At 40.6% G+C, this 25777-nt stretch overlaps 1 protein-coding gene across 1 annotated transcript; it reads right to left on the reverse strand.

The window, feature by feature from the left end:
* Positions 1-25777, reverse strand: Hdac2 (histone deacetylase 2). Its single transcript, XM_005073264.4, has 14 exons — positions 25554-25777; positions 16071-16183; positions 14721-14838; positions 12499-12573; positions 10472-10610; positions 7701-7842; positions 6425-6517; positions 6241-6349; positions 4014-4154; positions 3642-3750; positions 2935-3065; positions 2444-2599; positions 958-1015; positions 1-368 (listed from the first exon to the last, which is right to left on the reverse strand). Exons 1-14 carry the CDS (start codon positions 25603-25605, stop codon positions 338-340), a joined length of 1467 nt encoding a protein of 488 aa, XP_005073321.1. The 5' UTR covers positions 25606-25777; the 3' UTR covers positions 1-337.

The raw sequence follows: 25777 nt of genomic DNA on the forward strand, positions 1-25777 counted from the left end.
TCCAAGTACAATTTTTTAATAAAGATAATTACAAAAGATGGAAAAATCAGCTCAGAAAGGCCAGTTGCTTTTTTTTTTAATAGATCCTGTTTTTGACATAATAACACATCAATTTAAATACAATCACATAAAGCATGGTGGAAAAAAGAAATTTTGCTTCATAATTAGAAAAACTCACAATAAAACTTGCCAAGGAAATCAAAAACAAGCCATTTTGAAAATAAATACAGTCCATGCCAAAACAGTATAAAATGAAGCCAGGAATCCTCAGACATCAAAGATTTCTCATCCCATATTGTCTCATTTTTGGGAGGATCCTAAAGTTGGGGAGTCAAATTCAAGGGTTGCTGAGTTGTTCTGATTTGGCTCTGTTGAGAGAGGTGACGTGAAACATTAAAAATAGTAGTGTTGGTTTAACAGCATTGATCTAGCTACTGATCGAGTCTTGTCGATTCACAACACGTAATTCACTGTTGTCTCTGAGCAATGAAAGTCTTAATATTTTAATCTTTTGATGGTTTCACAACTAAGCATTCCAAGTTATCCTTAAAACTGTGTGTGGCCAAGCACCATGCTTGATTTTGACATGGAGCTTAGACCCCCATTTTAAAATTCACTATGTAGCTCAGTTGAGATTTAAATTAATGGCAATCCCCCAGCCTCAGCCTCCATACCTAGCCATACATGCATTCTGATAATAAACCTCCCAAACAGGCTTCACCTAACCTAGCCTGTCTCCCAACACCAAATTTTCCAAGCACAGGAATGTGACTTATAAAATCCATGATCGCAAACGAAGTTTGAAGCAAAACAGTCTAGGACACATTAAGCCCACTCAGAAGATGTCTCTTGTAGTACGATGTTCTATGTTCTTGGGTTAGCCAGTATGTCAAGTAGACGTGGCTTCCCCAATCACATGCAGGACTGTTAGTCTCTGAGGTAAGAGGCATCACTCACCCTTTGCTATCTGTTTTTTCACCACTACTGTCCTTGGATTTGTCTTCTTCCTTAACATCTAAAGACAGAAGGAAAAAATTGAAGTCTATTTTGAAATATAAAACATACACACCTTATCTTAAAGTCTACAGAGGTGCACTAAATCACTGCTCCTGAATCGTCACTAGAAAGTGTCCTTAGGCTGAGAGATGCAGGGCTCGCTGTCAGCATGCTGATGTGCTTGTACCCTCTGTAACTTCCAGTTCTGAAGCATTACGGTACTACAGCATAGAGCACAGGTCAGGAAAGCTGTCTGCCAGTAGGGAAGGGTACTTGGGGTCCCAAGGAATAAACACACTCTCAGTGGGTAAGAATGAAAAGTGTGTGCTGGAGAAAAGCTTAAAAGGACTACGAGGCAGAGGCAGGGGTAAGATAGGAGTTGAAGATGAGTGTGTCTGCTGTATCCTAAAAGCAAGTATTTGTTTATTTAGAGGGCACGCATGGCATCCACAGGGGCAGGCAGCTTGTAGAAGTCAGTATCTTCCTCCCACAGTAGATCCCAGGGATCACATCGCCAGGCTGGCAGCAAGCGCCTTCACTGCTGAGCTGTCCTGCTGGCCCACAAGAGCTGCACCCCATTGTTCTGACTTGAAATTTTTAACCACCACTAACTTGAAGTTCACAAGTTACAATGCAGTAGTAAAAGTAACTGTCCCAGATGTGAGGAGTGTTTCTCCTTGTACAACAGCTATGAAGCAGTGGCCTAATGACAAGGCGCAGGGACATCAGCATCTCAGGTATTAGACACTGCAGGGCACTCATGCCACCTCTCCTACAAATGTAAATGCTGAAAATGAGACTTTACTATACTTTAGCTTTTGGTTCGTTTCAGTTAGCTGAACTTTTACTCATAGTGCCAAAGAGATGGCGGTGGTTCTTACTCTAGGCTTTATTTTGTCCTTTTGTTAAAAGCATTAATTTTAACTGAAATAATAAGAGACAATTTACCCTATCACTTTCCTATTTGGAAGAAAGAAAATGCAGAAGATATTTTAAAACGAACAGAAACTAGTTGGATGTGGTGACACATTTCTGCTATCCCAGCACTCAGGAATTCGAGGAAGAAAAGGGCTTGACTTGAGGTTAGCAGAGGTAAGTAACCAGACCAGCCAGGCCAACATGGTGAGGCCCTCTTGGATGATTAACAGGTCAACTAACACTTGCATTCATTATCACTGTTAGCAAGAGGAAACCAGTGTTCCAGAGGCTACTTCCCATTCCTTACCTCTGTCTAGGGCAGCACAGCAACCACAGATGTGAATCCTCTAGAGAGGTGCTACAATGGTGTGCAGGCTACATTTGGAATGCATGAAGACAGCAGAAACCATCCCCTGTAGCCCCACTCCTAAGCCCCTTGTGTTACTTACAACGGGAGCTTCTAAAAGCTATAGTGCAACTCTTAAGCAGTAACAGTGACGATGAAGTATTCACCAAGCCACAAACTGACCTGTTTTTTTGTCCTCTGTCTCCTTCTTGTCCTCCTCAATCCTAGCTTTCTTTGCTCCCTTCTTATGATCAGCAACATTTCTACGACCTCCTTCGCCTTCATCCTCAGAATCTGAGAATTCTTCATCGCAAGCTATTCGCTTGTCTGATGCACGAACTGATACACAAAAAGTTTTAATGAATTTGACAATAGTCAGAGGTTCAACAGTCATTACATACATCCTACATATTTAAGCAGTTGTCACTTTCAACTGAGCAAACGGAATACTAAGTTCTGGACACAGCCACATCTGTGTAGTCACACAAGAATAAAACCGGTAATATTACTTCAGGCTTTGAGATATTAGGAACCTAAATAAATTTACAGGCAATTAAATGGAGAAAAGGACAATCACCATGTGTGTTAGTGAAACATGCCTGTGTACCTTCAGTTTTAAGTCTTATTTTAATGAACCAGAAAAATGCAAGAATATATAGCCAGGGCCCCCTTACTAGAAATTCTCTTGTCCGGGTCTTCTCCATCCTCATCCCCACTCTCCTCATGAACAGCATCTTCTGGAATTGCTTGCATTTGAACCCCAGGTGCATGTGGCAGCATTCGAAGATTCTCAAATAGACGCTGTCTAAATGACACAAATTATTAGACAAAACCACCTCATGTAAAGTCATGTGATACACAGGTAGAAACATTAAACAAAATAACATCATCTTTTATTTAGTTAGCTACTTACTGAACGAAACAACATTTAAACATGAATTCTTTGCACATATTAACGAATTGAACCCATGGCTCAAGAGGTAGGCAACTAATTCATTCCCCCATTAATGATGAGGCAACAATCACACTTGTCCAATATCACACAACTCATCTACAGAAAAGATGAGCCACAACCCATACTGATGTATGTCTCTACATTCTACAGGGACAAAGCTTTAACAAAACGTTCAGATAATGCAAGCAAAGCATCAAAGGGTAAAATTTAGAGTCCCTGGCAATTTAAAAATGCACTTGAATAAAAATGTTTATTTACAAAGGTTGTACATTTGTATTAATATAGCAGATTAAAAATATCAGTATTCTTAAAGTTTCAAATCCTTTAAAAACAAAGGAAATATATGATGCACACAGATAAAATAGCATCCTCTACATGACCTCCTATAGGCTCCTAAACTTTCATTAACATGAAATGATTTCTTACTTTATTTTTTCCATATATTCTGGAGTGTTCTGGTTTGTCATGTTTGAAGGACTAATATGCAGTTTGAAATCCGGTCCAAAATACTCAAAGTAATCATTATATGGCAACTCTATCAAAAACAATGAAAAACAAATTACACATTGCAAGCTTAGTGTCCATGTAAGTTAACAAACACAATCCAGATCCAGATAGAGAAATATTCCCAAAGGAAGGCCTGGACGGGAACACACAAGGAATGCTCTCCTAGATGTGCAATCTAACCATTCACTCATCAGTAAGATTGCACATTCCAGGCGTATGGCTGTAGACTCTCCCATCCATCTATTTCTACACACCAGATGTTCTGGTAGATACTACAACTTGAACACTTACCATTAGGAATTTCACAATCCAGGGCAACTGCAGTCTCATACGTCCAACATCGAGCAACGTTTCGGATTGTATAGCCACCTCCACCAAGCATCAGCAATGGCAAGTTGAAAGTTTTTACTACTTCTACACATTTAGCATGACCTAAGACAAAGAAGATTTATATAACAACAAAATACATATTTTGTATCAATTTAAAGAAGGACCTTAAAATGATGAATACAAATAAAATTTTACTCAACCAAAATAGGGTTTCTATTCAGCCAGGCACAGTACCACATGCCAGGAATAACATCTCTGGGGGCTGAGGTAGGTGGGCCATAATTTGGAGGCCAGTCTGATAACACAGCATGACTTTGTATCCAGGTCACCCCACCCCAAAGTGGGGGCCAGGGAGAAGATGACAGGACTCTATTCAACAAATAACTATATTAGTATAAAACAGGTACATAAAAGACATCCATGTGAGATCATGTAAGGGAGAAAAATCATAGCAATGAAGCACTATAAACTGCATTTGACCCTTACAATGCATCTATATTGTATTTCCATAGGTAGTTCATTTGTGTAAAGCACTTAAGGATATCTGTAATTCCACTTTCAGACTTAGAATACACTTTTCTGCAACTAGCCTCAACTACATTCTCACAGGCCTAGTGAATCAGCCAGTCACCTGATGTCCAACTTGCTCCCCTTAATTGTGTTCTTTTCCATGCTTCTTCCTCTTAGGGGTTCTAGCAAGAGATAGTCACCTGTCCTGACCCCAGACCTAAAAACCCACTCTTCATCACGTGATCAGCTCTACAGGTGAGGGCAGGGTGGATATCTCACTGCAACGATCAGCACGGATCATCAGTGAGTTACAGTCTTGGGGTCTGGTTAACTCCAGTGTGTGATGCTTTGTTTATTGATTTTTGTAACCTTTTCATAACAAAGTTTAAAATAATTTGGAAAAAATTAAAATGGCATAAAGAAAAAATGGCCATTACCTAAAGGAAGTTTATTTTTATGTTTAATTAACTGTTTCCTTCATGTAATTGTCAACCGGCATCTCCTGCTGGGACAACAAGTGTTTCTAGTAGAAGGAACCATGTGGACATTTTAAGGACAGATGTTTCTTTGCAGACTACAGGAAGAGCAGCATCAACTAGCATCCCTTCCTATCACGCAGCCCAGGCCAAGAGACCATACAGGGGTTTTATAACATGAAGGCTGGAACCCCTAAGAGGTTAGGAACACTTCAGAGGCAACAACGTGCAGTGCCGCTAACTGAATGCTGACCTACCAAGAAAGCAGGACATTTCTTTACCGTTTCCTTGACTTGTTGCCAAGTGATGGAAAAATCCTTTTTTAAACCTTTGCTATTCACGTGGTATTTTATATGAAATATTAGCATACTGAGATAAGGGAGATGTAACAAAACAGAAGCAGAGAGATCTATTTCCCACTAGACCCAGGAGGACACTTAGTCCAGCAGGAGACCAGGGGACCATTCTTAGGTCAGGGACAGAGTAGTCAATACAGTTGAGCAGAGTGTATTTGCAAATTCACAATTTACTAATGAGCAAAGAGGAAGGAAACTAAGCCAACAAAAAAGTCGGCAAAAAACTGACTCGTGTGCTGCTGCTGCTAAGCAATGACCACGGCCCAGATTCTTACACCTAAGAACAGATGTGGAAAGGGCATGCAGATCAGAACAAACCACTGTAATAGCAAACAAATAATTTAAGCAGACAACAAAGGACAGGTTTTCTGGAAAACTGGTATAAAGTATAAAAACATTGACAACTCTTGTCCCAGTTAGGATGGCAACCAACTATTCATGGACAAATGTATAAACACAAACATGGCAACACAGGAAAGACTTGCTGGGAAACAAGATTACTAATCAGCCACATAATAATCCCCATCCCCCAAAAGGGGGAAAATCCACTGAAAATACAACCACAAAGTTTGGCATCAAGCTGGCAAGCAAAAAATAACAATGAGAACTTAAAATTTTTCTCAAAATACTTTAAAAATAATGTGTATGTTGTGCACCATGTGCACTGCCTGGTGCCCGTGGAAATCAAAGAGGACGCTAGATCCCCTGGAACTGGAATTGCATTTGGTCATGAGCCACCATGTGGGAGCTGGGAATGAAACCCAGGTCCTCTGCAGAAGAAACAAGTGTTCTTAACCATCTCTCCAGTGCTTCACAGTGAGAACTTTGGTGGGAAGCAGAGCTTACCTTTGACAGTGAGATTGAAGCAGCCAAGCCTATCGCCAGACAGAGAGTCAGCACCACACTGCAGCACCACAGCACTAGGCTGGTACATCTCCATCACTTTTGAGATTATCTAGACACAGAACAAGACACATTAGTATCTAAGGATATTTCACAAGGCCACTTTACTTCTGAAAGCAGTACTTACAGGCTTAAAAATCTGTCCGTAGGACTCATCATCTATACCATCTCTCATGGGAAAGTTGACAGCATAGTACTTTCCTTTTCCAGCACCAATATCCTGTAAGCAAAAACAGGTATTAAGAGATTATTTCATAACAAAAAGCTTGACTTATTTTGAAATGATTAGAAGGTCAAGCAACACAAATTTTAAAAAGGAAGTAGTAAAAATAAACAGGTGTATGATCTAGTATTTGTAGACGTAGTTCCTAAGCTCTAAAGCAAGGTTTAGAGAAGAAACTTAACAGCAGCATATATTTAATACAAATAAAACACAAGTCTTGTAGCTTGGGATGGTCAAAGGGTGAGTTAGATCCCCAGGACCCACCCACATGACAGGAGAGAAGTGACTCTTGCATGGTCACTTTAACATGGCACACTCATACCCCTCCCAACATACAACATAAAATAAAAAGTTCTTACAAACCTCAATCTGATTAGGTATAAAATAATTATACAAAGTGTATAGGCAGACTCCACTTACTTCACCATTCTCAAACTGACAGGTGTCCTATGAACCAGAACCATGGGTAGGGAGTCTCCAGAGCCAGTAGCAACCACACCCATTGCACCACCCTGGGACCACATGGAGCCCTGTGACCACAACCCCAGGGAGGGATCAAAAAAATCAGTCATCCACACTACCTACCAAGACGCCCTGGGCCCACGTGGTCCTCTGTGCACTTGATCCTGGATAAAGATCCTGCCTGGCCTCCACTAATCCCACTACTACCTGAAGACAATATGGAATCCTGTACCCAACTGCTATAGAACACTGTCCATTCCCACTGTGATACCAGTCCCTGCTACCCAAGGACAAACTGCAGAACCTGCCGAGACCACCGAACTTTGTCAGATAGGCACTTAAGCCTAGCTGACTTGAAATCATTTCCTATACCCCATTCCTACATAAACGAGCGGTCAAACTAAGCACCAAGCACCACTGAACTGGCCTACCACTTGACAAATAATTAACAGTCAACAATGATCCAAACAATTGCTCAACTAAGGCAAGGCCATACATCTACACCATGAACCCCCCCATATCTAGGTCCTATCACAAATAAACAACCAAACTGGCAAGGCCACACATCTGTACCAAGAAACAGAGCCAACAGCCTAATTCTAGATGCCCAGGTTCTGTCACAAATACAAACAAGCAAACAATAAACAACCAAAACAACATGGCTCCTCCAGAAATTAGCAACCTCCTAAATCTCTTATTCTGACAGATTTGGTCTTACCCTCAAATCTCCTGTTCCAGGAAAGTATTCCCCATACTTATGGAATGAAACTGTCATCACACGATCTGTTGTATAAAAAGCTTCCTCAACACCATCACCATGATGGATGTCTATGTCAATATACAAGACTCTCTGATGGTACCTGAAAGAAAAGAAGAAGTAAGCAGAGATTCAGGAACTTGTTCTTGATTGTACAATGCTCAACCCTTCTAACACACTGCCAGTCTAAGTGAGCTTCCAGACCTTTGGGCACCCAAGAAAACCAGGACTCTCTTCCATACATGTTAAAGATAGTCACACCCAAAGATTATGCTAGATGCTACCTTAGAAAATTTCAGCATTGGCGGGTGTGGTGGCATACCTCTTTAATCCCAGCACCTGGGAGGCAGAGGCAGGAAGATCTGAGTTCGAGGACAGTCTGGTCTACAGAGTGAGTTCCAGGAAAGCCAGGGATATACAAAACAAAAACAAAAACAAGAAAAGGTAGGATGGGGGTCTGCAGATGGCTCACTGGTTAGGAGCACTAGCTGCTCTTCCAGAGGACCCAGGTTCAGTTCCCAGCACCAACATGGCAACTTACAACTATCCAGGGGATCTGACATACTCATACAGACATAAATGTAGGTATAACACTAATGAACAGAAAATAAAAACAAGTCATTAAAAAACAAAAAGTTTCAGCATTATAAGATAATCCATGGGTGCCGGGCGTTGGTGGTGCACACCTTTAATTCCAGCACTCGGGAGGCAGAGGCAGGCGGATCTCTGTGAGTTCGAGACCAGCCTGGACTACCAAGCGAGTTCCAGGACAGCCTCCAAAGCCACAGAGAAACCCTGTCTCGAAAGACCAAAAAAAAAAAAAAAAAAGAGATAATCCATGGGCAACTGTGACCTAAATAGTCCAGTTACTAATTGTTATTTTCTCAAACAGCTTTGAACTGAGAGGAGTTTTCATCATTTCCTTCCCGTTTTTGGTTTTCTGATAGCTGTGCTCTCATCCAGGCTCGCCTCAAGCCCACCTGCCCGTGAAGTGCTGGAATACAGGTGTGTGCCACGCCACTTCCACGCCCCGGTTTTCAGTGGTTCATAAGTAACATCAGACCAACAATAGTCTCTAACATGACAGTCGAATTTCCATATCCATAAAAGCTTTTTATTGAAACATGATCACATTTGTTTATTTACACAGTCTATGACATTCTTGGCCCTATAATAAATAGCTGGTAACTGTGACAGATCACAAGTGCTCTCATCACTTTGCTGACACATAAAAATCAGTCACAGCAATAACTCAAATGCACTTTTGGAGTCATTCCACCATAGAATGACATGGTATTAGTTCCAAGCCTATGTTAAAGTGCCAATCGAAAAAACTGTACTAACAACAACAACAACAAAAAAGCAGCTGGTGCTGGAAAGCTGTCCTAGTGGTTAAGGGCACTGGCTGCCCTTCTAGAGGACACAGGTTCAATTCCCAGCACCCACATAGCAGCTCACAATTGTCTGTAACTATAGTTCCCCAGGGATCTACTGGCTCTTCTGGCCTCTGTAGACACTAACATACATGTAGGCAAAACACCAAAAAACATAAAATAAAAATAAATCTCAAGGAAGAGTTAAACCCACTGTTTAAAGTAGCAAAATGATTGTCTTGTCACTGGCAGCTGATTCAAGAAACTTTATTTATTATCCAAAGATGCATGGCTGTGCTAAAACACAATGCAAGCTGACATCATCAAATTAGGCACCCATCATGTTCAAGGCCAAGAAAAACAATAGTAAGAGAATCTATGAAAATTGCAAACAGTAGGCTCATCATAGAAGAATTTCTTCCCAAAGTTAAATAAAAATGAAACATGATTAAAGCTTTCAGGTGGTCAATGTGTTAGACAAGCAAGGAAAGCTGCTTACCAAACCAATTAATTAATTCATGTTCAATTTTACCAAGTGAAGGAACTCACAGACAAATTGAGTTTCCCAGACTCTAAGCTTTGAAAAGAAAAAAAGCAGCAAAGTGCTCAGAATTGAAGAGAGTGGGAAACAACTTCAAGTCAATTAAAACTGATTTCAGATATTTGTCAGTTCTGGGTGAGTCTAAGACACTTTACATAGTCAGTGCTGAGTTTCTGTTTATTTAAAGTGTCAATACCAAGTTTTAACTCTTGGAAAGTAAATGCGGAGCACAAACACTTTCAAAGTCTGTAAAACACAAACTCAGCAAAACCTCAAATATAATCTACGAAAGTATTACAGTTAACAGTGAAAAATGATCTAACTTTGGAAATCTCCAAATTCCTAGTACCTTCATATTCTCTGAAACAGCAGCTAAGAATAAATTCCAAAACCTTTCAGCACCAGGCACAACTGTGTCTACGAGTAGAGATCAAAGCCTTTCTGCGAAGAGGGAGCTAAGCTGGCCAGGCTCACTGAGCGGGTAGACAGACTTCCTTTAAAACAGGTTTCAAAGCTTTGTCTTCAAGTTATTGTCAGCATTAACACGTCCAGAATCTTAGCAATCATTTGTATTAGCTAAAATGAATGCAAACCTAAATTCACAAACTAGCCATTTAATAATAGTTTTAGACATTTGTGCTTATTTCTTACTCTTCCAGAGCAGTGGACTACTTTCTCATACCTCTGCATTGGCTTGTAATGAATCCATATAAGATTCAGGATTAATCTATCATGATTTATTTGATATTCTTTAAAATCGCTTTTAATTTCATTAAATGAGATTTGATCACAGGGAAGCTCGGTTTGAATGAACTTACTTGAGTAACTCGAGGATGGCAAGCACAATATCATTAACATAACAGAATCCCGATGCTTCTGACTTTTTGGCATGATGTAATCCTCCGGCCCAGTTGACAGCCATATCAGTTTGTTGCCGGTTTAACTTCACAGCCCCAGCTAAGAAGCAGAAACATGTTATGGTATTTATAAAATATTTATCCCAGACACACAAATGGACTTTGGGTGCCCATCCAACAATGTGAGATACACTCTCACCCTGAACTCTTGGGGGAGGGTCCAAGCCCTGCCCTGGATGAAATGACAGACTATGGACACCCCCATGGAGGGCCTCGCCCTCCCTGGGGAAATGAGAGGATATTGGAGGAGTTGGTGGGAGGGCATGGGAGGAGGGGAGGGAAAGGGAGAAGGACCTGGAATTGACATGTGAAGCAACCTTGTTTCTAATTTAAATTTAAATTAAAAAATAAAATTTAAAAATAAAAAGGAACAAGAGCAATAGGAAGCATAAAGCTTCAAAAATAAAAAAATAAAGAAAAAATCAGTTTATACAAAATCCCTTTAAGTGAAGAAGCCCTATTAAATATTCCATGTGTAAGCAAAAAAAAAATTGACTTTGAAAAGTTAAGGATTATAATTTAGGACTATTTTCTGATGTTTACCTAATGGAGCATACATAGGAAGCTGTAGTAAGAATGGCAGAAAAAGTCTCTAAGTAAATACAAAAACTTAAAAACTGTTTTCTTGATTGTTAATTAAACACAGGAGTTTTATGGACAATTACAATTTCTAGTTTGAACCTGAAATGCCTCCCCAGTGGTACGGAATGTCTGTAAAGATGTGCTGCATTTGTGTACATTGTGGAATAGTTGTTTAACTATGAGAAGATGTGTTGCACTTGTTTAACTATGTATGTAAAGATGTATTACTGTTTTACCTAGTCTGCCCAAGGCACCTGACTGGTCTAATAAAAAGCTGAATGGCTAATAGCAAGCAAGGAAGTATAGACAGGACTTCCCCGCAGGGAGATAAAGCAGGAGGAATTTAGGCTCCAGGGAGACAAAAAGGAGATGACAGGCACTGGCAGGGGGCCAGTCAGCCAGACATCTAGGAAGTAGGAAAGAATTTTTTTTTTTTTTTTTTTTTTGGCTTTTACGAGACAGGGTTTCTCTGTATTGTTTTGGAGGCTGTAGGTCCAGCCTGGCCTCGAACTCATAGAGATCCGCCTGCCTGTGCCTCCGATAAACAGCCTGAGGCAAAACAGAAATGAATATAAAGGGTAAATTAAGTTAAGACAGTTTGGGACAAGTCTAAGCTAAGGCCAAGCATTAATGATTAATAATAAGTCGCCTTTCTTTATTTGGGAGGTGGTTGGCAGCATAAAGAAAATTCCAACTACACCCCAGAACCATGTGAAACATTTGTTTGCCACTGTGGAAGACTTGAGGTCTGATTTCACCTTACTGGAGGGCTGACCTTTAAAAGGTCCCCATTCAGCAGCCATGAGGTAAATGGGCTTTCCCCTGCAAAAATGTACACTCCATAATGTACTACCACAGTCCCAAAGGAACGGGTTAGTCATGGTTTAAGCCACCAAACTGTGAACCAAAATCAACAGTTCTTTTCAAAGTTGTCTCAGGTTGTATAACACTAATGGAAGACTGAATTACAATACTGTAAGTTTACATGGCTGTAATCCCAGGGCTTGAGAGGCTAAATCAGGATTTCCACAAACTCAAGGCCAGCCTGGGTACCACAGTGAGCTACAGCCAGCCAGGGGTACTTAGTGAGACTATCTCAAAAACCAAACCAAACCAAACTATCATCATTAAGTTAGTATGACAGCACATGTCTGTAACCTCAGTATTCAGGAGGTAGCTGCAGGGGGATTATAAGTTTGAGGTCTACCTGGGTGACACAGTCCAGCAAAAACAAAACAAGCAAAAGAAAACCCTACTATCTTAAAATGTCTGCTTTAGACAAAAACTACAAATGCACCATAGCCCCTTTAGATCATGTTTAAATCTCAATGACCTAGGACACTTACCAACTGAGCCACCAGTGGAGAGCTGACAAAACTCAAAGAGCCCATCAAATACTGGACAATCTTCTCCAACGTTAACTGTGGAAGACGGATTTCATTAAATTCCACCCATTATGCAAATGATTGAAAGCTTTTTCTTAAAAGCTATTACAAATATTTTTGTTTCAGGAAATCATACAGCAAAAATATATTGCATATTTTTAGTCAAGGCAATTAAAACTTATCTATGGAATACCATTACCAGATCTTATCAGGATACTGGTGGAGTATCTCTACCCAATCCCCACCACCAACAACAAAAAATCAAAAAACGCCGGGCGGTGGTGGCGCACACCTTTTATCCCAGCACTCGGGAGGCAGAGGCAGGCGGATCTCTGTGAGTTCGAGGCCGGGCTGGACCGACAGCCTCCAAAACAATACAGAGAAACCCTGTCTCATAAAAACCAAAAAAAAAAAAAAAAAAAAAAAAAAAAATCAAAAACCTACAATACAGTAAAATAGGCATAAATCTGATTTCCTCCTTAAAAACTCATCTTCAGAACTCAGACACACATAGAGTATCCCTAACAGATAATTTGTCTTTTCTGTAGTTAACAAAGATGCAGAAGAAAAGGTACTGAGACAAGAAGATAACTCATATAGATACACGTTACACTGTCATGACATACTGGGTTCTTTGTGCTGAAAGAAAACAAAAACACTATAGAAGTTGTGTAGAACCCATTCTTAGTCATCCTTCATACTCCAACTTACAGCCCCTTAGGAAGAGGAGAACTGTTCCACAGACTTAAAAATTACAGGTACTAGAAAGAAATCACTTTTAGTTTTTTGTTGCTCAAATATGATTTAATATAAATCAGCATGACAAAGGCTTTAAAAAATTCTGTCATACTAATAACTGGGAAACCAGCACAGGACTGTCCCAGACGCCCTGAATATGGATGTCAGTTTGGAGGGCTGGTTAATCTATGGGGCCTCTAGTAATGGATCAGTATTTACCCCTAATACATGAATGAACTTTGGGAGCCCACTCTACATAAAGGGATACTCTCTCAGCCTAGACACATGGGGCAGGGTCTAGGCCCTGCTCCAAATGATACGACAATCTTTGAAGATCTCCAGTGGGGGCCAGGGGAGGAGGGGAGGGAGAGGGAACTGGGATTGACATGTAAAACAAGCTGGTTTCTAATTTAAATAAAAAATAATTAAAAGAATCCTGTCATATACCCAAGAGCTACTATCCATAACTCACTGGGTAAATTCCAAATGAAAACATCAACAAAAATCCCGTAAATGAGTAATATCTGTCCTATCATAGCCTGTATTGATCAAATGGGATAGTCTCCAGTAGAGAAATATGTTAAGTTCTATGAACTTAGGAAATTCTTATCGACTAAATCTAAAAAAAAGATAATTGTTACTGAAGTACAACATAAAAAGTCCATCTCACTGATGAAACTAACTCCAATATTAAGCTTCAAAAGATAGCATTACAAATGTTTTAGGATATTCTGTAATACTTCTTAAATTCAACTTACTACCAGTCTCTAACAACAGAATCTTTAACCTATAAGAGAAAACATGTAGAAGAATAAGGAACACTTCACTAACGTCCCACATTACAATGCAATGTAACTGAAGCATGCAAACAGAAGACAAACTGCAGGAGGACCACCTCTGTGAGTTCGAGGCCACTCTCGTCTGCATTAGAACGCTTCAGGACAGTCAGAGTTACAAAGTGAGACCCTGTCTCAAACAAACCTTAAAACAAACAACAAAAGGCTGAAGTATTATTTTTCTTTTTTGTAAAACAGTGTGACCTCCTAACCAATCCCAAAGTTACCATGGGAGCATAATAAGAAGTAATAAGAAGTAGAAGACCAAACTAACACTCAAAATCGGTTTTCTAGTGTAACATTAATATTGGTCCAATGACTTTCTGAATTAGTAATCATGTTAGTATTTTAAACTAGTAGGAAAAAATACCTACTCAGGCAACTCTACACATAAGCCCCTGAAAAGATTTATTCTAAGCCTGGAGGTGATGGCACACACCTTTAATCCCAGCACAGGCAGGCAGGTATCTGAGTTCAAGGCCAGCCTGGTCTACAGATCAAGTTCAAGGACAGCCAGGAGTACACAGAAAAAGCCTGACTCGATAAACAAAACAAAGTAACAAGATTCATTTACTTTCACTACTATAAAATATTTGGTTTATAACGTACATCTCTGCATCTGCTTACTATACTCAGACATGTTGTCGGGTCTTATCGACCGCAGAAATTTGATATACTCATCGCTGTGGTATTTTGTCATTTCTTCAGCAGTGGCTTTATGAGGCCTCTGAAAAGAAAAACCAAGATAATGGATAATTATTAGTTGTTACATCAGAATTCTCTTCAAATGAACCAGACCCACCTGAGTAAAGCTAACCCAAACTCGTGTTGTCTTCTAGGACGAGGCTAATGTCACTCTTGGTCAGTAGAAAGAGGCTGCATGTTGACACGTTCTGACTCCCTCCCATCACATGCCTACTGCTCTCTAGCCACGGATTTTCATCACCGTTTTCTCACACCATCAGCTTAAGGTCTACCCCGGGGCTTTCACTCACTCTTTTGCTCTGAAGAGCTCCATTTCACTGATGACATACTTCTTCCATAATGCTTCCCACTTCTCTAAAATATCTATCTAAAAAAGACGATTCCCATAACACTGTTTAGGATGGTTAACCCTCTTCTCCTTGGGTACGATCTTATACTTTTTATATATGCTCCTGCTCTTATTATGCAAACTCAGAAGGTGGCTGTGTATCTTAAATTATTTTCTTTAACCTAGCTATCATCAACAGTATTTCGTATATATGACAGCCAAATAAATAAGGTTAATTTTCTACAAAACTCTTGCAATAATACAGGTCAATTCTTTTCTTGCTAAAATTACAATGTATTAAGGCAGGCGTTGGTGGCAAACGCCTTTAATCTTAGCACTTGGGAGGCAGAGACAGGCGGATCTCTGTGAGTTCAAGACCAGCCTGGTCTACAAGTTCCAGGACAGCCTCCAAAACAATGCAGAGAAACCCTGTCTCGAAAAACAAACAAACAAAAATACAATGTATTTACTTATTTTTGGCAGTGTTCATGTCATTGTACCCATGTGGAATCTGAAGACAACTTGGGGGAATTAAGTCTCTCCCTCCACTGGGAGAGTTCTGGGGATTGGCCTCAAACCATCAGGCTTGGTGGCAAGTGCCCTTTTCTATTAAATTATCTCACAAACACTAGTCAATTCTTTTTAGCAGCCAAGGCAATTTAGCAATATTATCACAAAAGTATTTGGTATGTTGGGCAAAGCCAGCCTTCAGAAACACAGCCTAACACCAAGGTGGGGTGAGGTGGTGGTTGAAGGTGACTCCGGAGGGATAAGACTATCACTCCTATACCTTAGGATTCTCTGATGAATAAAACCAAAGGAGCTGTCTTCCTACAGATCTCTTCATTTACTAAATGCATCGCCCACAGCAGTGTAAGATGCTTCCAAACACTAGTTTAAAGGAACAGTGCCAGAGGAGAACTTACATATATTTCCATTTTTCGGTATAAACCATAATTTAGCAGCAAGTTATGAGTCATTCGGATTCTATGAGGCTTCATGGGATGACCCTGGCCATAATAATAATTTCCAATATCACCTAAAAGAGAAAAGATGCCCATTAAATAATGCAGACATTTATGTGTGTTCAATCTTAAAGAAATTAGAGTTGTTAAAAATTAATTATTTTTTGTAACATTCAAATCTTATTAGAATTCTAATATACAGATTTTATAAATGCTGAGGAATCAATTTCTTTGTAGAAGGAGGAACATTTTTCTGATGTTTAGTTCTCCAATTTTAAAGTGAAACCCATTTTTAGTGTTTTTTTGTTGTTGTTGTCTGTTTTGTAAATTTATTCTTGAAGTTTGGGGTATGTTTTAATTTGTTTAGTTAGTATCACTTCTTGAATAATTTTTTGGCACCCCACAGAAATTTCTTGCAGTTGAACTGGTATTACAGGAGGGCTTAAATGTTCAGTGTCTATTTTGGTAAATGAAATTTAGGGTCTAAAGAAAGTTTTGCTATGTATGCTAAGACACATTCATGACATTTTCCAGAGTAATAAGAAGAGTCTTGTCCTCAGGACTAGATAGTTGTAGCCTGTCTGTTAAAATGTCTTAGATCCCGGCGGGCGTTGGTGGCGCATGCCTTTAATTCCAGCACTCGGGAGGCAGAGGCAGGCGGATCTCTGTAAGTTCGAGACCAGCCTGGACTACCAAGCGAGTTCCAGTACAGCCTCCAAAGCCACAGAGAAACCCTGTCCCGCCAGAGCTGCACAGCAAGATCATTTCTCAAAACACCCCTTTTCAGAATCTTCCCTAATAATACCATTTCATTTGTACAGTAGAAATAAAAAACGTAGAATGTTTCACTCCATCTACTTGACAATAGTTCAGGAAACATTTGCTTATTCTTTAATTTAGCCCAGGAATTTAGCCCAGGTAGGCATTGAATTCATGATCCAACTTAAAGATCTCAGCCTTTTGCTACCATCCCCAGTTGAACATTTGTTTTGTAAAACTTGTCTTCTAATAGTATGACTGAATTTGTTGGTATAGTACTTCCAATTCATTTAATTTCACTTTCAATACAAGCTATCTTCTAAAGATAATTTACAATACAGGACCACTCAGAAGGCTGGCTATGCTTTCAAAGAAGAATGCAAATAGCAGAGCCAAGAAACAATACATCTTGCTAACCTGTGTGGACAATTGCTTTTTTAAAATTATACTTTTATTATGGAATAATCTTCAGGTACACTGTAAAGATGTTTCTTTACGAAGCTGCCTTCTGATTAGTTTAATAAAGAGCTAAATGGACAATAGCTAGGTAGGAGGTAGAGATGGAACTTCCAGGCAGAGAAGCCAGCCAGACATGGAAACAGGAGGTCCAAGATAAAAGCCACATGATAGAAAGTAGATTAATACATAGGTTAATTAAAGTTACAAGAGCTATTGGGACAGTCCTAAGCTAAAGTCAAACTTTCATAATTAACAATCTCAGTGTCATTATTTGGTAGCTGGCTGGTGGGACAAAGACTTATTACATATGGTGCCCAACATCGGGTTCAAATATCCAAACATAGGGCTTGAGAAAGCTAAGAAAAGTTCTGGACAAGGAGCCGGATATGGATTTGTAGTCCTACAGTCTTTCAGGTGACCCAGAGCTCAGCGGCAGAGACACAGCTCTTGGCTGCTGCCTGTGGGCTGAAGCCAGCAGCCAATGCCATGTGCCAGCACCATACACTAAGCAGAGCTGCACTGACGCTGACATGGCAATTTAAGATTTGTCTCATGTGGTCAGACAACACTGCAGGTGCTTAGTAAAGTCAGGTCCAGATACTGAAAATCTCTATAAAGGGGCATTATGTTTAAATATGTGCTTAGATACCGAAGGAAAAATGGCTACAGTCACAAAAATATAAACAGTAAGGAGAGAGTATTAGTTTTTTAAAAGCTATATAAAGATGGGAAATACAGAGGGCATCTGGATCCTTTATGGTGTTTTGTTGACTTTGAATTTCTGAATGTTAATGAACAGAGAATGACAGCTGATGAGACATACTGGACTGTGGAAGGGACTGCTGAATTAAACCAGCCTAGATACTTCATTCAGGGATGTCTTGGTTTCAAAATGGGAGTCATACAATGTGTTATGTTCAGGGAAGGTTATGCTTTTGTTTCCATGGGAAATGGAAAGCTATAGATTCCTTCAAAGTTAATTGAGATCAGATTTGGCCAGGGGAACCAAATCCTGAGGAACTTGGCTACAGACATAAGGGGAAAAGTCAAGAAAGACTACCACACAGTTGATGTATAAAGCTGATCCCTTCAACATGGGAACAGCTCTGAGACTGGGTGAGACGTGATACATCTTGTTGGCTACAGAATCCTCATGACTTATGCCATCCTTTCATATGACATGGCTAGGAATTTATATTTCAGTTTGGTTATACAGTCCAAACTGATTTATAAAGTTGACAAATGCCTTTTACCTGCTCAAACATAATACAAAAACATTATCTTTAATAGACTTGTGCACATTGTACATTCCATACTTATGTTAATGCAGATATATATGTTTAAAAGTTTATGTGTTTTCAAAGAAGGGGGGAGGGGAACTAGACACCAATAAAGGTAAGTAGCCCAGGTGATCCAGCCTCCCAGAATACCTCTGTTGCAGTTTCCTCAAAATTTTACATCCCAAACAACTTCAAAACTGCTGCTTAGATGAACCAGCCTCACAGAGTATCCAGCAAGAATTTCAGATAAGGTTTACACTTTCCTACCAAACCAAGACTGAAAATAGCTAGTTCTCCCAGGACATGATCATTATCCCCATTTTCTCAGGGTCCCCTAAAGATGCCTTCACCTCCAGACAACAGAGAGTAATCTAGAAAACATGATGCCCACATTACCAAGAGGTGGGGTGGGTAGACTTCATAGTCATTTGGTAGGTTATGGATGTTTGTCATTGTTTAGAGGTGTTGGTTACAAGTATTGGTCATGGTCAGGAAAAAGTTAAACAAAGGAGATTACATTCAGGTATCTCTGAAGGGAAAAGGGGGGGGTGATACAACATATAAAAATGATGGGTCAAAAGTGTGGATTGTTGAATCTACTTTTGAACAACCATTAGTGTCAAACATTTTACATTGGTATGGATTTTTTAAAGATTAATGCAAATTTAAGGTTATTTTTGTTATACTGTATGTTTCTACTCTTGTGTAGGGTATTATTGTACCTATGCAGCTCATTTAAAAATGTAATGTATAATTAGAAATACAGGTTTGTAGTCATCTATAAAAGTCAAACATGTGCACTGGTGTTTTGCTTGCAAGTGTTTGTGCCTGGTCCCCAGGAAGGACGGGAAAGGTACCAAGATTCCATGGTCCTGGAGTTAAAAACTGATGTGGGCAACCATGTGGGTGCTGGGAGTTGAACCCAGGTCCTCTATAAGAGCAGGCAGTGCTTTAAACTGATGAACCACCCAGCCCCCTTCTCTTTAAATTTATGAACCTATGGTCTTTGTCAAGTTAGATAATTTGGGAATTTCAAGTGTTATCACATTTTTGTTCAATACTTAAATATGTTTTACCAATCAATAATGTCCAGAAAAACTTGACTCAAGATAAAAACACATTATATACTAAAATTGGGGCAGCATTCTATAATCAAGTATATTTCTGAAGCAAAAAAAATGTAAATATCACAGTAAGTGAATAATGATAAAAAATAGAATCATATTAATTCAGGATAAACTTTGATTCCAAGTGAATGAACAAAAACTTGTAATTTTCAGATCATTATAATTTCAGGACTGTGAAATGTACTTTTCACCCCTGTATACAGATAAGCTGTCAAAAGTAATCCAGGAAAAAGGAGAAAACATGAATAAAAAGACTACTGTGTAATTCTGTCTGCCATACAGCACCAGTCCTGTATAATGTTTTAATACAGCTGGTCCTCTGTTTTGGGTCTGGGTTTCCACAATACTGTTTTCCTCCATTTTGTTCCTTCCCTAAGCCCACCTTCCTCCAATACCCTTTAAATCTCACCCATTTGACAAGCAGGCACTAAACTAGGTGCCCAAGGACTCCAGGGATGACAGTCTGTTCTATGTCTTTTTTCAGGAATGATTTTTGGATGTTGTGTCTCCTTCAACACCTCAATGATTTACATATGAGCTCATTAGCTGAGAAATACAATTTCAGTAGCTACTTTCCGAAATATTTTCATTTGATCTAAATAAAGATCTCAGGTACAGGTACATGACGGCCAACATAGGGCCCTTGAGTGGTCTAAGCAACCTTGATGTGTAGCCTCAGCCTCATCTAAAAGTTCAACCCAGAAATCAGCATTTCCTAGATCTAACCCCATGCCCAAGCCACCACCAAGTTTTTTTCATTTCCCCTACTCTAAAAAACATTCTTCAAATGTACCCATTTCTATCTAAAAGACAACTGTTTCATTCTATATACAGAAACATGTATTTAATTCTTGTATTCATCCTACCTCCTACATCTCAAATTCTCTTGAGAATGACCACTACTCTAAAAGCTTCAGGGCATTCCCTAAGCAAGTCAAAATCTCTGCCAACCAAGTCTGCTGTGGCCTGGCCTTATGACTTAGCCCAGCATCCCTTGGCACCCCATATCTCTTCTGGTGTGACATCTTTGATACAACACACTCCAAGGATGTGGCATCTGCAGCACACCACAGGAAGGACTTCTTAAAGACTTGAGATGCTTGTCTAATCACTCTACCAAAGGTCTTACGCTATGGCAAACATCCATTTCCTTCATAAGTAATCTGTGTCTACACGGCACACAGCAGAGACTTAAAACAATTTCATGGTTCTGAACCCCAAATTGATGCCATGCACAAGAATAAACCTGCACCAGAAAGAACAGTGAGACAGTGAACATCATTAGAGTAGAACGTCAATGTAATGAATGATTCACGGTTCATTTTAGTAATGTAAGAAATTTCACTTTTCTTCACCAACTCCAACTGCTTGAAGAATTTGCTAACATTTAATTTTGTTAAGGAAAAGAAGCAATTAATAATATGTTAGGGGGGTAGCAGAACTAAACTCTACAAAAGAAAAGGCTTTGGATTCCAGATGCTAATCTTCCCTTAGACATTAAAACAAGAACCACTTGTTGAGAAAGCAAAGTGGTAGTCCGAAGGAGTATTCACCTGGTTTTCTCTATGAGGTAGAGCCTACCCATCCTCCTGACTGTAACTACGAGAACTAAAGAGCATGGTATGGCTAGAGTTGGCTCAGTGGTTAAGAGCACTTACCACTCTTCAACAAGACCCAGGTTCGGTTTCCAGCATCTACATGATAGCACAGAACCACCTGTAACTCCACTTCCATGAATCCAACATTCTCTTCTAACTTTCAAGGGCACCAGGCATGCACATGGTGTACATTATCATATAGGCAAAACACTCATACAGACACATCTATACAATTAAAAAAAGCTAGAATGTGTATGAGTGTTTTCTGTGAATGAGCCTAACCTACAATACTCATAAGGATTCACTCCTAGTCATTTCTTCGTCAATAATTCAAAGTTCAAGTTCTGTCCTCATGAAACTACTCTAGCAGGAAGAGAACCAACTTGAGCCACAGAAATAACAGGCAGAAAAACAAAAATGGTAACCGGAAGACCATGGAAAGCCTCTCTGATGGGATGAAATGTAAGGGAGGCCAGGGATGGAGGAATTCTGTGGAAATGGGATTCAAAAGCCCAGGAAATGTTTTTAGAGTTATCTATCAAATTTAAATGCTGTATGCAACAACATCAGTATTCACAAACTGCCTCAATGCTTCATTAGCATGGACCTGTCACCAAAAAACAATTGTCCATTTCACCGACAGTAAAGATTTATACAGCTGCTAAAAGCTAATGCAGTTGTACTAAAAGTTACCTAGCAAGACACTGACACCACCGTTTTAAACCAAAATAAACTAACTCTGACAACAGCTGGCTGCCCTGTAGACGTCTTGTACCTGTTAAGTTAGGAGTACATTGGGAGGTATGAGTTTGATAATTGTGATAGTCTTTATTTGTGTTGATTTTCTCTGGACCATGTCTCCAAACATTTTGATTATGATTATCACCATCAGAGAAAAATAAAGTGTAAAGCAATTGATGCTTAATTATATAAATTATGTATACATTCAAAGCTATTGTATACATCAGAAGACACTACAGGGTTGATCCCAAGCTTCATTCAAAACAAGGCATAGTTTACGTTTCCAGATCAATTAAAAATGTGAGCATTGCAATTAGAATCAAATGTACCTCAGTCTGCTAAATTACACTTAAGTAGAGAAAGGATCTTAGCGTCTACCTAATTAGCTATAATTTGCTATATATCATTTTACAAAGTATTATCTGTTAGTATATAAAAGAATGACCAACACTCAGACAAGTGTATCTGGGAACTATGGAGATGAGTTAATAGCTACAGTCCACTAAATTAAGAACAACTTATTTCTCTTCTGAGGTATAGGGATAGATAGCTCATATACCAATATCCCAAGGTTCACAGAAGATCAGCAGCTCTGTGATCCAAAGGGTATAATTCCAAAGACTACAGAACACAGAAAACCACATTTATCTTCAGAAGTATTCTTCATTAAGCACACAGAGAAAATTATGAGTTGCCAAGAGTCTTGGTGTGTGCCTATTGGTCCCATTAAACCTACAGATAGCACAGGACAGCCATGGTTACAGAATTTCTTCTTCACTGCTTTTCTTTTCCTTCTCTCTACTTCCTCTACCAAGCTAAAACCAGCTATCTTAGAGTGGGATGGTGCTGGCATGAGCCTTTAATCCTAGCACTCCAGAGACAGAGTCAGGTGCATCTCTAAATTCCGGGCCAGCCTGGTCTACAGAGGGAGTTCCAGGACAGCCAGTGTTACATCGAGAAACCCTGTCTTGAAAAACAGAACAAAACCCCCAAGCTAGCTTGAACTAGTATATTATTCAAGTCCCATTACTACTGGTATTGCTCTGTGCCAACCCAACCCTTTGTACATCTAAAGGTCATATACAAAATTACTTTACTTGTACCTACTGTCCACAATTTAATAGACAATTAAAAGTCACTGCTGTTTTTATAAGCAAACAAGAATAGGGTTTTGGTAACGAAGACAGAAGTGTAGAGAATAATTTGTGTAGTCTAGCATGTCATCCCGTGTTAATTAGCATAACCATGATGTCAATTTAAGAATCTCTGTGGTTTTGTTAGCTCTCCCCAAATGCAAATATCCAGAACATAAGTAAGTTAAGTCTATTCTAGATACACACCAAGTGAGAATGGACAAGAGACAGATATCCCAGCGGACTTGTTGGTTGCTTCTGTCAAATGTCAAAAAAATCAAATGACTGAAAAAACCCTCCATTCCTCCCATCTCTGTGACTAGAGCCTATCCTGCCCCTTAACAACAGCTCACTTCCACTCAGGAACAAATAACTGCTCAGGAAACAGCCACAGTACTGTCTGGTTCCCTGACAACAGCAGTTGAAGCTTCAGGGCCTAAGCACCAATTCCTACTGTTAAACCTTTCTAACAAAAAGCAGGCCTTCACTTTAGAAAGGCTATAATTATAATTTTTCAAATTAATTTACAGAGTTACATCTTTTCCAATGCATCAGAGAATGCAGGACAAGTGTTTGTCATGAATCCAATTACGAAATGTAATTCAAGTTTAAATTGACATGTTCTCCCATCTCTGCCCTCCATGATGGTGTAATTTCAAATAAATTTATTCAACACATATATAGTCCTCTGAAATTTGCCTTAAGCTGGGCACACCTTTAAGCACTCACCTTTAATCCCAGCACTTGGGAGGCAGAGGCATGTGGATGGGTCTCTGTAAATTAGAGGTCAGCCTGGTCTACATAGTTAATCCTAATAGTCAGGGCAACATATAGAGAGCCTGTCTCAAAAAAAAAAAGAAAAGCCCCCAAACAAAGCACCATTTAAAATCTTTTCGATTTTGTCCTAGCTTTCTGCAAGGTTTTTGGTTTTTCAGCCAGTAACACGGGTGGCTTTTTAAAATTATTATTATTATTAAAAACAGGTATCAATGCTCAGTGGTGGTGATGCACATCTTTAATCCAAGCACTTGGGAGGTAGAAACAGGAGGATTTCTGGGAGTTCAAGGCCGGCCTGGTCTTCAGATTGAGTTCCATGATAGCCAGGGATACACACAGAAAAACTCTGTCTCTAACTGCACCCCCCCCGAAAAAAAAATCCAGACATTAAAAATCAAGAATATGTAGTACTATTTTCAAGTTAAAGTCAGTTTCATTCAACCTAGGTCTCTAGGCTCTTACCTACCTCTCCAAAATACTGTGACTTCAACACAATAAATAGAGAAAACAGCTCCCAATTTTGTATTGCTTTGTAGATTATCAGTTAGGTCTTTCAGGGCAATGAGGCTAGAGAATTATTCCTTCTCTCAAGGGTCATCTACTAATGGCTTGGTGAAATCCGCAAGACAGGGCATTACTTAGTATAACTGAGACCTGAGACCTATAGAACTCAGAGACTATTACTGTCCATACTCCAGAGACCCCTTGCCACCACCTTGTACCACTGACTACACTGTGAGCTCCACCTTACCTGTTTGGAATGTTTAGGCCACTTCTCAAAGTTTCCCGCAGCAGGGTCCCCACCACCCTGGGATCCACTTCCTAAGCAAGATGCCCATGTTCTCCCCCAAGCCCCCAGAGCAGGGTCTAAGTGCATATCGAACAAAGAGCAACAAAGAAGTGGGTGGTAACAACCTCCCACAGAGGCATGCCAGGACCCATCAAGCAGGAACGACTCCAAGCTTACCTCCCTCTCCTTACTACTTCCCCACGGGCCTACCTGGCTCCAACTCCAAACCCCTTTAATTGTCACCGAGGAAGCGCAGCCCTTCCATCCGAGCCCGGAGGAAAGTGGCGCTCAAAGAAGCCAGCGAACAAAGGCTAGGGATGGAGCCCACGCAAAAACACGGGCGAGACAACGCCGCTCTGCGAACTTGGCCCCCCGCCAGCGGTAACTCCTCCGCAGCCCCACCCGGGCGGCGGGGTCTCGGTGAGGCTGGGAGCGCAGCTCCGACAGATCGCCAGCGGGAAGGGGGACCCGGCGAGCGGGGGAGGGGACGGGGACTTGGGGCGGAGCTCCAGGCCGCCGGCTTTGTGCCGTCGTCAGGCCCGGGATGCCGAGTGGGGTCCCTCGGGGACCGGTCCGAGGCAGTACACCCCAAACCTGTGCGTACCCGTGCGGAGGACCCGAGAAGGAGCCAGGGCGGCCGTCCCCGGGCCACCACCGCGAAGCCGGGTAGGCCGTCCGTGTCCCTGTCCCCGCAGACAGCCACCCTCAAACACCTCGAGCCGAGCGTCCACTCCGCCGCGCCCTCCCCGCAGCCCCGCCGCAGGCTGCCCGGCCACCCACCGTCATAGTAGTAGCACACTTTCTTCTTGCCGCCTCCTTGACTGTACGCCATGGGCTCGGGACGCCGCCTCCCTCCCGGCTGCGGCTCCTCCTCCGGCTGCTCCCGCCCGCCGCGGCCCGGCGGCCAGACAAGAGGGACTGAGGGGACAGCGGGCGCCTCGGCCCGCGGAACAAGGACGGCCCGGAGCGGGATGGGAGCCGGAGCCGCGGAGGCTGTGACCACC

Source organism: Mesocricetus auratus, unplaced genomic scaffold, assembly GCF_017639785.1.
Source record: "Mesocricetus auratus isolate SY011 unplaced genomic scaffold, BCM_Maur_2.0 Super-Scaffold_100018, whole genome shotgun sequence".
In the NCBI taxonomy this organism is placed as follows: Eukaryota; Metazoa; Chordata; class Mammalia; order Rodentia; family Cricetidae; genus Mesocricetus; species Mesocricetus auratus.

What these genes read in the sequence shown, in the direction of transcription:
- Hdac2 (XM_005073264.4), bottom strand. Translation starts at nt 25,605, where the DNA reads ATGGCGTACAGTCAAGGAGGCGGCAAGAAGAAAGTGTGCTACTACTAT. An exon ending in CCCGGACAAGAGAATTTCTA is followed by an intron (nt 2,600 to 2,934) that starts GTAAGGGGGCCC and finishes TTTGTGTATCAG; the next exon opens with TTCGTGCATCAGACAAGCGA. An exon ending in GACAGAGGACAAAAAAACAG is followed by an intron (nt 1,016 to 2,443) that starts GTCAGTTTGTGG and finishes TTCTGTCTTTAG; the next exon opens with ATGTTAAGGAAGAAGACAAA.